The following is a 13,710-nucleotide window of genomic DNA, read 5'->3' as shown; positions in this document are numbered from 1 at the left end:
CTAATTCTTGAAAATTACGTGGCATTTAGACAAAATAAAAATTCCATGATTTTATCTATTATCAATCTTGTCGAGGAAAATCTTTTTAAAAAAGATGTGGCGTCTTTTTGGAAAGTCTAACTATTCTTAGCATAATATTACGAAATCTCATTGTTATTACTCAAATAAACATGAAACATGTGCGTATTTGTCCATAACTGGATATGTAATTATTGAAATAATTGTTAGGGATTCCAATGGTGGATATGTAAGCATGATAATTTATATATCATATTCTATATCTCCACGAGTTTATGAACTTTTCCTTACATGATATCGTTTAAGCAGGAACATGCAAGACAAGAGTCAAAGATTCAAATCAAGCTTTTTTAGTAGTCTATATAATAATACATCAGACTACTTGTCTTTTTGTAGTTGGGTCTCCGAGTTTTTGAATTACTCCAAATTTTACTTGGGCATTCAAATCTAAGTCATTACCTTCAAAAACATCCATGAACAAAGTTCGAACGCCATGCCAAATATGTCCGAAGAAGAAGAGCATAACAGAAAAAGCATATCCAGAAGTAAACTAATTATTCAAACAGGTACGAAAAACATTGTCGAAAGCAAAAAGAAAAAAAAATGGCATGCATTTTCGCATACACAACTCATCACAATCTTCACATATCATCAACACTTCCAATTCCAAACATTTACGCTTTCTCTTTAAAATAGATTTGTCTAATTGAGAGACGATTTAGTTTAGAATAATAGCTTTATCCCCGTTCACATAAATGAGTTTTCAAACGGTTGTATTTTTTTCTTAACCCGAAGTTACTTGCAAGAGTTTTGATTCCGTTATGCGGTGCGGTGTTGTTTTAATTTCATGTCATTTGAATCGTTTTATTTCGTCCCCGTTTTTTATTTTTTTATTTTTTTATCTTTTGATAAGTGAGTTTATGCTATATCTTAATCAAACAGTGCAACTCTCATGTCACTATGTAAGACAAATCTAGTTATTACATAGAATTAAATTGTGTAACTAATATGATAGTCTTGCTTTCGTCCCGAAATCCTAGATCAATCGTGTTCCCGAAGAGGTCCCCAAAAAATGTAACAAGATGTCTTACACGAAATGCCATTTAATATTGAAAAGATAAAAAAGAGTACATTTCGAGCCTATAGTCAGCTCTTATGAAACATCATACATACATAGTCGTTATTGTACAAACAATTATTTTGCAATAGATCCGAAATATATTTATTTACAGGAAATGAAAATAAAAGTCTACTTGCCATATTCATTATTTCCAACTATGAAATGATTTTTTAGCTCCACGTCATATTCTAAAAATGCCCTTTGAATCGTCAACAGCAAAGGGGAGAGAGAGAGAGAGAGAGAATCTTATTTTGCTCTGTAGTTTTCATGATTGATTATTCTTTCATTGTTATTTTAAGGATTAAACCCACATGGCCTGTAACATAATTTATATTATAACAATAAGAACGAACAAGAACACAAAAAGAAGAAGAGAAACATCAAGCGTTTGACTTATTAAAACCCCCCAAAAAAAAACTCAACTCGTTTCGTCAAAGCTTGAAACTTTAGATCTATGAGACGAAGACCCAATTGAGTTCCAACCCAGATTCGATCCGCCATGGCCAAATTCGGGCTTTTCGCCGCGATATGCATGGTCAGTCTTGCTCTGAGCTTTAATGGCGGTTTGGGCGCGAAAACGAAGAAGAAAGGAAAGGAAGTTCCGTACAGAATTCACACGCTGTTCTCGGTGGAGTGCAACGACTACTTCGACTGGCAAACGGTCGGGTTGGTCCACAGCTTCAAGAAATCGGGTCAGCCCGGTCCGATCACTCGCTTGCTCAGCTGTACGGACGATCAGAAGAAAAAGTACAAAGGCATGTCCTTGGCTCCAACTTTTGAAGTCCCTTCCATGAGCAGACACCCCAAAACCGGTGACTGGTAATCCCAATTATCATATATGTATATTTAAAGGTTTTAATTTTAGTCTTTTAGATAGTTAATTAATGCAGTCCAAACTCCAAATACACACACACACGCACACTCAGTTGCTTATCTTCCACGTTCATGCATTTTTAATGTCGTCTTGGTTTTCAATTTCCAAGCCTAGATTGTTGAATCGAATGAGAATTTAGCTTATATCTTGGGATTTTTTTAATTAATTAATTTTTTTGGTTAATTAGGTACCCTGCAATTAATAAACCTGCCGGGGTAGTTCACTGGCTGAAGTACAGTGAAGAAGCTCAGAATGTGGATTGGGTTGTGATTCTCGACGCCGATATGATCATTCGTGGGCCCATCAAGCCGTGGGAAATCGGAGCCGAGATAGGAAGACCCGTCGCTGCGTATTATGGGTATTTAATTATATTTTTTTTTCTTTAATCCTTAATTTTATATCCTAAGAAAAGAATTGAATCAAAATTGGGTTAAGTTGTAATATAAACCAAGATAATATCTTCAAAGACCACAGCTTTCTAATTCCAGATATCGACTAAGACAAGCATCAATGATTAATAGATTTAATTGTGTTAATTTTTTTTTCTTTTTCTGTTTTCCATTTTAGGTATTTGGTTGGATGTGACAATATCCTTGCGGATCTGCACACTCACCATCCCGAGCTTTGCGATAAAGTCGGAGGGCTTTTAGCGATGCACATAGAAGATCTCCGAAAACTCGCTCCATTGTGGCTATCGAAAACAGAAGAAGTTAGGGAAGACAAAGCTCACTGGTCGACCAATATCACCGGCGATATTTACGGGTCGGGGTGGATCAGTGAAATGTACGGATACTCTTTCGGTGCCGCAGAAGTAAGCTTAGACTGTCTTTCTCATATTGTTTCGGTATGTTCTGATAATAGTTAATTTTCTTACTTATGAAAGTATGTTTTTTTTTTCAGGCGGGGCTTCGACACAAGATCAACGATAATCTGATGATCTACCCGGGATATGAACCGCGAGTAGGCATTGAGCCAATCCTTCTTCACTACGGCTTGAAATTCGAAGTGGGAAATTGGTCGTTTAGTAAGCTTGATCACCACGAAGACCACATAGTTTATCAGTGTGGGAAACTATTCCCCGAACCTCCTTATCCTAGAGAGGTATCGTTTTTCTTCGCCCTTTCAAATCTTTGACCTAAATTCATTGAAAAATTTGGGACATAATTTAGTCGTGACATATATAGCTTTCAGCTTTTGTTTAGGATTTTAAGCACTAACCCGTGTCCGATCTCTACCGAGACTGGTCGAGTGCTGTCCCTAATTTATTTTCTAAAATTTATTATTTGGCCCCTCTATTTTTGTTTTGACATTTTCACCCCTCAAGTTCGATTTCTGTCTCCGTCTCCACTTCTATGTCTTGAAGTTAGGTTCACCTTTTTTTTTTTTTTTTTTTTTTGTTGTTGTTGCAGGTAAAGCTAATGGAACCGGACACTAACAAAAGAAGAACTCTGCTCATAAATATAGAGTGCATCAACACAATGAACGAAGGTCTCTTGGCACAACACGCCGCGAATGGTTGTCCGAAGCCAGAGTGGACGAAATACATGAGCTTTCTGAAGAGCAAAACATTCTCGGAAATGACCAAGCCCAAATACCCGACTCCCGAGAGCTTATTGTTCCTAGAGGATCGAAAGCCGAAATCGCCGCCACCGCGCCCGAAAATCCACACCGTGTTCTCCACGGAATGCTCGACTTACTTCGATTGGCAGACCGTGGGGCTCGTTCATAGCTTCCACCAGAGTGGCCAGCCCGGGGAAATCACACGGCTTCTCAGCTGCACCGACGGAGATTTGCAGAAATACAAAGGTCACGATCTTGCTCCGACTCATAATGTTCCTTCCATGAGCCGACATCCCTTGACAGGCGATTGGTAATTTACTTTACTCTCAAACCACTGATTAAAATGTTAACTAATGCTGATTTTTGTTTTTTCTCCGTAGTTTCTGAAATTTCGCCATGTTTTTGGCTGAAATTTTATTAGTATTTAAAAAAAATAAAATAAATTTCGCCGATTTTTTCTAGTATTTATGGTGATTTTCGAGAAGAGGACGGAATTAATGCCTTTTGACTACTGATAACCACCGGAAAAAACGATTTTCTGATGAACTTTTTTTTGGCTTTTCCCGATTTTTTAATCCCTGCTTCAAACATATCTCATTACTTGTTGACTTGTTTAATTACTGACAAGGACCTTCACAATTCATTGGTAATTTAATAGAAATGGTTATTCGAGAGATCCGGACTTTCCAGAAGGCTAAGCCTTAAACAAAAACAAAACGATGATCTTCAAAATCTACTTAAACGATGAACTTTTATGTCTCATCTACATTCCTAACATATACATGTAAGCATCAGATACTGCAAATTTACAATAGGCCACCAAACCCAATGAAGTCAAAAATAAGAATTAACTTACAAAATGAACTCTCAATGCAAGTGAGCTCTTCATAGTCCCCAATAGTTCGAGTACCATTGTGCTAAAAAAAGCAGTTTAGGGACCAGAATGCAACTCGTGTAATCGTTCAGGAACTATTTCCGTTAGAAATGCCCTGAGCTGTTTTGCAGTTATGATTAATCACTGTCAGATTTCAAGGTGTTTATATATATATTTTTTTTTTCACGTCAGGTATCCAGCCATTAATAAGCCAGCCGCGGTGCTTCACTGGCTAAATCATGTTCAAATCGATGCAGAGTTCATCGTAATCCTCGACGCCGATATGGTAATGAGAGGTCCGATCACGCCATGGGAATTCAACGCGGAACGTGGACGCCCAGTTTCAACTCCTTACGAGTAAGACAAAAAAAAAAAAAAAAAACCCTAAATTTTTTTTTAGCTCTCTAGAATCACTATGATTTGTGTGGGACCGACGCGCAGATACCTCATCGGGTGCGACAACGAGCTTGCGAAACTCCATACGAGCCACCCCGAGGCTTGCGACAAGGTCGGGGGAGTCATAATAATGCACATAGACGACCTTCGGAGATTTGCGATGCTTTGGCTCCACAAAAGCGAGGAGGTTCGTGCCGACAAAGAACATTACGCCACGAACATCACCGGAGACATTTACGCGTCCGGGTGGATCAGCGAGATGTACGGTTACTCCTTCGCTGCTGCTGAGGTAAACTAGTTTTACATTCGTAATTTTTTAAAAGCGCCACCTTTTAACGTCCTAGAGTCAAATACGCGAGCGATAAGTGAAATTTTTTTTCGTTTAGATATAAATATTTTTAAGAAATTTAAAAAAAATACATGCTCGACATAGGAAATTGCCGAGAAAATGGAATTCGATGTGTTAAGAGTTTTAGGTGACCCGAATGGGCTTGCGATAAAATTTGATATTCGCAGGTCTGAGTGGGTATATTCACGCCTTAAGTTTCGTCACTTTTTCTTTGTTCTATTATCATCGACTTGTAGCACGATTCAATTTTTATTTATGTTTTTTTTTTCTCAATTGTACTTGATCTCGCAGCTGAAGCTACGACACGTCAGAACCGATAAGATCATGCTTTACCCGGGGTACGTCCCCGAGCCCGGCGTCGACTACAGAGTCTTCCACTACGGCCTTGAATTCCACGTCGGAAACTGGAGCTTCGACAAGGCCAATTGGAGGGAATCCGACATGATCAACGTGTGTTGGTCCAAGTTTCCGGACCCGCCCGAGGCCTCGTCTCTCGACCAGACCGACGAGCAGATATACCGGCGAGACTTGCTCAGCGTCGAGTGTATAAGGACGATCAACGAGGCACTGAGACTTCACCACACGAAAAGAAAATGCCCCGACCCTAATTCCAAGCCCGCCTTGGACTCGATCTCGGTCTCAGATGCCAAGCCCAAAGAAGTGAGTTATTCGAGGAAGTTCGGCGATGTTGATGTTCTCGCGAAGAAGAAAGACGAAGAGCCTGAGAGGATTGGAACTCAGGGATCCTCGGAACCGGCGGAGATAGACAAAGACGGTTTGGTGGGGTCGTTGAGGTTTTGGGTCATCGTTCTGTGGGGGATTTCGGGGGTGGGTTTCGTGGCGGTGCTTTTGTTGCTGTACACGGGTCGGAGAGGGAAAGGACTGAGAGGTAGTAATAAACACCAGAGGAGTAAGAGAAGAAATCCTTACTGAGGATTAGGAAGGACTTTTTAGCTGTAACAAAAAAGAAAGGAAAAACAAAGTTTATACACAAAAAGTCATTGTTGTAGTCTTCGGAAGTTTAAGGCTCCCATCAATAATACTTGTCATTTTTTTTAAAGGGATTTTGTAATATATTGTCATCATTTGAGGGCGAGTTTTATTTATTTACTTATTATAGTAAATTTTGCATTTCGTTCCAGTTTTGAGACCCTGATATGTTTTGATGAAACATGTTGTACTTCAATATTTTGGTGGTTCTATAAAAAAAATAAAAATAAACTGCCATATATTGGTATATTGATAATGGATCTTGTTAAAAAGCATGACTATTTTTAAAGAACAAAACATGTGCCTGCTTGACTTCCTCCTAAATTATGGAGTAAAACTTGTCTTTTATAATTTAATTGGGCAACGGTTTGATCTCGATGTCATAGCACCAACCAAACATCTTTTTTATACGCTTTGGTCTCATTTGGATTTGATCATCTTAACGCTCAAATTCCAACTAATATTTTTGTCAATTTGGTTTGTTAGACAAGAGAGATCACCAATCTTGACCGTTTTTTTTTTTTTTTTTTTTTTTTTTTTTTTTTTTTTTTTTTGTCTTTTACTGCCCAATTCCTTCCTCAAATCACAATAAAAGGAGGAAAGAAAAAAAAATATGAAGAAGCAAAGGACTAGGAATTATTCACTAATTAATTTAGAAAAATTAATCGATCTAAACCACTTCAAACGTTGCAATTGTAATCTAACCAACGTTTCGTCAAAATTTCAACTATAACCAAAACTGATGATGTGTCATATTTACGTAAGATGGTAGTGACTATATTAATCTTAGATTGAATTTGGTTTACCAAAACTGTAGCCCATGTTTTGTGCGTTTATTTGTTGCCGATTATTATATATTCGGTAATTATCTTATTATGCGTTTATTTATATTAATTAACGTTATTTAACCGGAGAAGTTGACTTTCCTATTTTATAGCCACATCTAATGGAAATGATTAAATTTCCTGTGTGACTGATATAATAAGCACTTCAATCGACATTTACAGAAATTAACCATTGTTAATAACACTAAGAATACAAGATGATTTGTATTAGCAAGCAATATAAATTTACAGAAATTAACAACACTGAAATAATCAATTACACTAAGTATTCCTAATTTATTTCTGAAATTTGAACTGGTCATGAGTCATGACGTGTATTCATTATCCTGATTTACTTTCCTTCAATTTATATTTACTTTCCTTTTTTTATACATTACCCAATACCAATAAATGTAGTTGACTTATTCAATCAATTAATATTTCATTTCCCTTTTAATTACATTACCAAATATCCTATTATGAATTCAAATATTTGAAATTAAATTGATGTATACACATTAATTCGGTCAAACCTGGGCTACTGTTTTGTTCACTTAAGTATAAGCATAAGGGTAAATTAGGTATTTTATAGCCGTACATTTCAGTAAATGGCAAGATTGCAAAATTTATCAAACGTGGGCTAGATTCCAAAAACCATGTTTCAAAATGGTTACGTTGCTAGTTTTCCCATTAATTTAAGACCAGAAGAAAAGGAAAATGAAAAGTGAAAGAGAGCAAGAGAAATTGCTTTATTGTATGAAATTTTAGTTATAGAACTAAACCTTTTATTGTGACTAAATTAATCATAGTATTTTGTAGTAGTTAGTTTGGTCTAGTGTTAATCACATATATATACCTTGTCTGAGAGGTCCTGGGTTCAAGTCCTATGGGCTGCAGAAATGCATACTTTTTTAGGATTTATCCTAAATCATATAATTTTCATGCGCTTGCACGGCTAACATGTAATCTTGGCCAATAGTACTACTTCTAAAAAAAGTTCATAGTATTTCATAATCTCTCTTGTCTAACAAACCAAATTGACAAAAAAAAAAAAATGAGAAGGGAAGGACATATATATACATATTAAGTAGTACAATTGTAAATAGACTTTTGATTTACACACTTTTAAGTATAAACTTTTGTCACATTTTTAGAAGAAAAAAATGTCCCTCCGGACAAATAATCTTATTTCAAACACATTTTCTCATTCTATCACTTCTCTCTTTACTCTGTATCTCTAACGCTCAGTTCTCACTCATCCGACGATCATAGACAAACACGCGCGGAATCAATTTTTTTATTTATTTAATTCAACTATATCATTGAAGAACATAATGAATTTCATCAAAATTTATCTGAAGTTAACGGAATTAATCGGCTTTAAAGGCAACAACAACTCCCTTTGGAATTGTTAGTGTCCAATGAGCTGTTGTTGCCCTTAAATCCCAATAAATTCGATTAATTTTGATGACTTCCAATGAAATTCAATATGTTCTTCCATGATAGAGTTTAAAAAAGATTTTGAAAAATTTGATTATGTGTGTGTTCGCCTACGACCGTCGAATGAGTGATACTTGAAAAAGAAACATAAATACTATTACATATAAGTCTATATATTAGATATTATTATAGCTTATAATTTAAATATCATGTAAATTACAAATTTAAAAATTAAAAGATGTATATATGTATGTATTATATATTTTATTATATTGTGTAACATTATTTCCGTTCGATTTTCCATGAAAAACGGCATTTAAAAACGACATATCAGTTGCCATTTTCCACATTTTTTCCGTTTGATTTTCCGTCGGCATGACGATTATTCATAAATCAAGAAGCTCGAAACGGCGTCGAAAACGGCATTTCAAACTTTGGTCCATTTCCAATATACTCTTTTTTTTAAAAAGGTCCGAGGGCCTCCTCAAAAGCTCTCCGACCATTCCTTATAGGGAGCATTAAAGTAAATATGCTCAAAACCTATACTCTACTAACTTGGATAAGTAATGCTAAATGTTTCTATAACAAGAGGGTGGTAAAGTTGCTAGTCTTAAATTTGTTAGACCAGATTTTGGAATTACCATTTTACCAAAGCCTCTAGAGAAGTAGTAGTACACGAATCTTTACATTTTTGCCCTTGTTGAGGTTTGTATTTGCAACTAGTTGTTCAGCTGATTACGTCTTTCTCTAGTCTACATACATACATCAACCAACCGCTATTCTACTTCCTTTTTTTTGAATTACGCTAAAAAGGCCAAAACTTTACACTCTCTCTCTCTCTCTCTCTCTCTCTCTCTCTCTCACACTCTCACAATCTCACAAACTACAGCACAATCCCTTTAACTTGCCCCTTTATTTGATTTGAAGATCTTTTAGTACAAAAAGCTGATCTAATTATTCAAACACAAATACTTCCCACTCCTCCAATTACTACCATCACATTGAGGAGTTTGCTTGTAATTGCAATTTAATAAGCCCATTATTCAAAGTCGGAGTCTTTTTAAGGTTATATTCAAATTAATTATCAAACCCCTAGAAATATGGCCGTTGGAGAGGCATTCAAGATGTGGGGCCCACAGTAAAGCCAGAAGAGGGAAATAAAAAGATGTCTCTTCCCAAAAACCATGCTAGAGAGCCTAAGAGTAGAACGTAGACCCCACTTAAAAAAAAAAAAAAAATCTCTTGTAGCAAAAGCTGATTATTATCGTCACTTTCTTCTTTTCCACAACATTGGCACTACCCTTTTTATTTTTCCTCATTTCAAATTCAAATAGCTTGAGAGCTGAGCCAGAAAGAAAAGGGTCAGAGAGAGAGAGAGAGAGAGGTGCAAAGTTTGGAACTTCGGAGATTATTTTCAAACACAACCCAAAATAAAAGAAAAAAAATGGGAGAACCAACTTGTCTTATGCAAGTTAATCATCATCAAGAACATCAAAACCAACCGTTTTCTTACACTTCAGGTCTTCCCAACAATAATTCAAACGAGGTCATTTAATTTATTTTATTTATTTATTCTTTTCTTCACAGGCCATAGCTAAGTCAAGAAAGACGACAATTTTTTAAAAAAATTCATTTTCCGTTCATGTCTTTCAGTTAGAGAATCCAATGCCGGCACTTGGGCAATCGGTGTCTTTTGGGAGGTTCATGACCGAGTCACTGGATTGGGAAAAATGGTCGAGCTTCTCTCAGAACCGCTACGTCGAAGAGGCCGAGCGATACTCGAAGCCGGGCTCGGTGGCCCAGAAGAAGGCTTTCTTCGAAGCCCATTACAAGAACCTCGCTGCCAAAAAGAAAGCCGAAGCCGAGGCCGCCGCGTTGCTTGAACAACAATCCAAAGCCCAGGAGCAAGAAATTCTGGCGGTTTTAGACTCTGAACCTGTCGTTGATTCAAATCCTGATGTGGTACTTCAAACCGAAGAATCGGCCTCGGTTTTGGATTCGATCGAGAAAGAGACCGAGTTTAGCGAGGCAGTGAAAGTGGAACATTCTAATTCGAAGGTGATTAGATTGATAGTCTTTGGGTTCATTTCTTTTTCATTGTTTGAGGTCATTGACGTTTTCATGTCTTTGGTTGCAGAGAGATCAAGCTCAAGTGACTATGACCAAGAAAAAGAAAACACTTTCTTCTTCTTCTTCTTTGGCTTCTTCTTCGAAGGTGACTAAAAAGTCCGGAGCTTTGTCGAAGAAGCTTTCGACGAAATCTCCAGCTCCGAAGGCGACTCCGATGAGCAACAAAAAACCTTCACTAGAATCGGACGGTAAAAAGAGACCGACACCGAGATCGCTCTACACGGGAGTGAACTTCTCGCCCATCAAAGAGATCAGCAGACTAAAATCGACTGTCATTAGGAAGATCGACAATTCGAGGTTCGGCTCGAATTTCTCGTCTTCTTCCAAGCCAAGTAAAGACTGTCCCACTCCTCTAAAGACTCCAAATATGGTAAAATTTATCTTTCCAAAATTGCATTAATTATTATTAATTTTTTTTTAGGATTTGTCAAGTTTGCTAAGAGTGATTTATGAAAATAAAATTTGCAGGCTTCAAAAACAAGTACTAGACAACAGGCTCTAGAGACCCCATGTTCTGCAAATAGAAGGTAAAAAAAATTCACAGGATATCTAAATATAACCAAAACTAACAAAAAGTTTTATATCCATGGACACAGAGGAGATATAACGACACCAATAAATCCCTCAGTCTCTGCGACGAAACGAACAGGACCGAAATGGCGAGCACTTGCGACAGAGTAATTGTTTCTCACTCTCTCTACTAATACTTGTGTTAGTTTTGAAACCACATGTGAAATGTATTGGGAAAGTTTGACTGAGAGACTAATCAACAAAATGATTTTGGGTAGGAGGGTTAACATCTGACATCTAATTTTTGTTTGTTTCTTTTGTTTCCTTTTTTCTTGTTTTGTTTGTCCAGTTGTTCAAAGTTTTTGAGTGCTTGCAGAAACAAAACTCGCTCACCGTTCTCATCTACTCCGTTTAGCTTCCGGACCGAGGAGAGAGCTACAAAAAGAAAAGGGGTAATGAGAATCTCTATTTTTTCAAGTCTTTTCTTAGGAACATGGTTTTCACATCAGTCTAATATTTACTTTTTTTTTTTTGTTCTTTAGAAGCTTGAAGAGAAGTTCAATGCCAATGAAGAAGTGCACGAAGAGCAGGCTAAGGCCAAAGTCAAGGACAGACCAGAAACTGAAACCGGGAAATCAAAGCCGAACTTCTGCTTCAAAGCTAGGCCTTTACCCAACTTTTATAGGCAAAGAAAAGCTCAAGAAGACGAGACCAACAAGGTTAGTATGTGGATTTCATGAACTTATCACACACGGCAATGAAAATCAGTCTCAATCTCGGCCTCTGATTTGTTTCGGTTTCGACACTTTCAGGCTCCTTTGACTCGCCCGAATTCGCCGAAGCCGTGTAACAGCAAGGCAACTCCGAGAAAAGTCGAGATCAAAAGCTCTCGAACTCCGAATAGAGCGTTGGCGAAGAGCAACAACGATGGGTCAAAGTCAAAGAACTTGCAGGGAAAGAGTAGTCGCGGCCCAGCTTGTTCTCCACTCATTTCACGGCCCAAGCGAACCACGACCATAACTCACGAGAACACGTCTCCGAACATTCAGTGTGGAATCAATTGAGAGATAGAGAAGAGCAATTTCTTCTAGCGACCGATTCAAATTTTTATTATTAGAGCTTTCCTCGAATGTAACTAGTATTCATTGAAATAATTTTGTTGATATGCTTTTTTTGTCCTGCTGAATGTTGAATCCTCTTTTTCCGTTCCTCAGATAGACAAAAGAAAACACACCACAATGAAAAGAATTGAAGAAAAAGGAATGTGAATGGCTATCAAACTGGTTTGGAACGAGCTTCATGTTTCCATAATTAAGTATTTTCATACAAACAGTTTGGAGAAGAAAAAAAAATGGAGTGCTTTCATACAGTTTGTAAGAGACAGTGTCGTCCATTGAATCAAAGGCAGTCTCATGCTCTTCTCATACCCTTGTGATGAATCAACCCGAAAAAAAAAAATGGAAAAGGACTCGCTTGCTCTTCAAGTCATCCCAAACACTTAATTATGATAAATGAATCATAATTCTCTTGCAGAGCATAAAAAAATGGAGCGTCTTTGGAAGTGCTCGCTTCGAAAATATTCCTTTCCGATTCTTCGTGTTTTCTTATAAATCTTGTTGGTTTCCATTCTCTTTTCAATGTGTCATAACCAAACTCTTCGCACTCTGAAGCCGTGATCAGCCTCTTCCGGTTAGAACATTGTAACAACTTGATGATTGTGACTCTTTTCAAAGTCTGTAATGTGGTATTTCCCATTGTGTTGCCTAGAAATTACCATATGGATCGAGCGTCCTAATCTGGTTTCCTTTCGAGGCATCTTTGCATTAATGTCTCTTTTATCTCTCTTATGAAATTCGTCCCTGGAAATAATTGAGCTTTCTAGGCATTTTTACATCTTTACCAAAATGGAGTTTTCTGTTTTGTTCGGCCAAAATTTTAATACTATTATAGAATGGAACACTACTGTGAACTAAGGATGTCTTCTCATTGGTCCACGTCAGCTTTTACAAGCGTCTACACGGTGGATAGCGTAGCAGCGAAGTAAGAGATCGAGTGAGCGTCTGTTAGTTTGTATTTAAGGACCTTTGAGTCATTGTAACTGTTACATTGCGTTATGAATTGTAATCCGTGATCTGAGAGAAAGAACAAGAGAGCTTTGAGAGAACATTGAGTGATAGAGAGAGAAAGTCGCTCGGAAATTGTTTTGAGCTTGATCTTGTAACCGGTTTTGGTTGTGCTCTCACCGGATTTGGTGGTTTTTCATAGTGGATCGCTTTTAGGGCCTCTCACGCCCGAGCTGGAGTAGGATCACATTGATCCGAACCAGGATAATTGCCTGTGTCTCGTTACCTTCTTCCTCTCCTGTTTTTTCTTCTAGTTTTGCGCTGTGTTCTTCGATTGCTTGCGCAGGAAGTTTTGTGCGCGTGATTGTGTTATTTGAATAATCGCTTAGAGTTGTTATTTTATCCGCTATTTTTATCTAACAACTACGCTCCGATTTGTCTTCAAATTCCAATAAGACGAGAATGAAACTACACATAAAATTTCAAACGTCTAGGTTTATGCCAAACTATAAGAAATAGATAAAGGAAATATGAGAGAGGATAGAGATATAGCTGAGCTGGA

The 13,710-nt window shown here is 37.3% G+C and overlaps 2 protein-coding genes across 3 annotated transcripts; both read left to right on the top strand.

The window, feature by feature from the left end:
• Positions 1–1,387: 1,387 nt before the first annotated feature.
• LOC149406272 (peptidyl serine alpha-galactosyltransferase) lies at positions 1,388–6,322 on the top strand. The gene is made up of 8 exons (XM_089626245.1): positions 1,388–1,957; positions 2,200–2,370; positions 2,580–2,823; positions 2,913–3,113; positions 3,422–3,882; positions 4,639–4,803; positions 4,888–5,131; positions 5,483–6,322. Exons 1-8 carry the CDS (start codon positions 1,638–1,640, stop codon positions 6,122–6,124), a joined length of 2,448 nt encoding a protein of 815 aa, XP_089482371.1. The 5' UTR covers positions 1,388–1,637; the 3' UTR covers positions 6,125–6,322.
• Positions 6,323–9,638: 3,316 nt separating this feature from the next.
• Positions 9,639–12,371, top strand: LOC149406271 (uncharacterized). Of its 2 annotated transcripts, none has more exons than XM_089624240.1 (8): positions 9,639–9,991; positions 10,099–10,503; positions 10,583–10,945; positions 11,044–11,102; positions 11,172–11,252; positions 11,462–11,537; positions 11,628–11,804; positions 11,898–12,371. In XM_089624240.1, exons 1-8 carry the CDS (start codon positions 9,890–9,892, stop codon positions 12,147–12,149), a joined length of 1,515 nt encoding a protein of 504 aa, XP_089480366.1. In that variant the 5' UTR covers positions 9,639–9,889; the 3' UTR covers positions 12,150–12,371. The 2 variants fall into 2 exon arrangements, with proteins under 2 accessions (XP_089480366.1, XP_089480310.1); XM_089624184.1 differs by having other exon boundaries at positions 9,642–9,991; positions 11,435–11,537; positions 11,898–12,367.
• Positions 12,372–13,710: the final 1,339 nt, after the last annotated feature.

This window comes from Urtica dioica, chromosome 1 (assembly GCF_054948205.1).
Source record: "Urtica dioica subsp. dioica isolate 48M chromosome 1, U.dioica_male_clone48M_v1_H2, whole genome shotgun sequence".
NCBI classification, from domain to species: Eukaryota; Viridiplantae; Streptophyta; class Magnoliopsida; order Rosales; family Urticaceae; genus Urtica; species Urtica dioica.
Note: the sequence above shows the minus strand (reverse complement) of the source record. Positions and strands in the feature narration are given on the sequence as shown.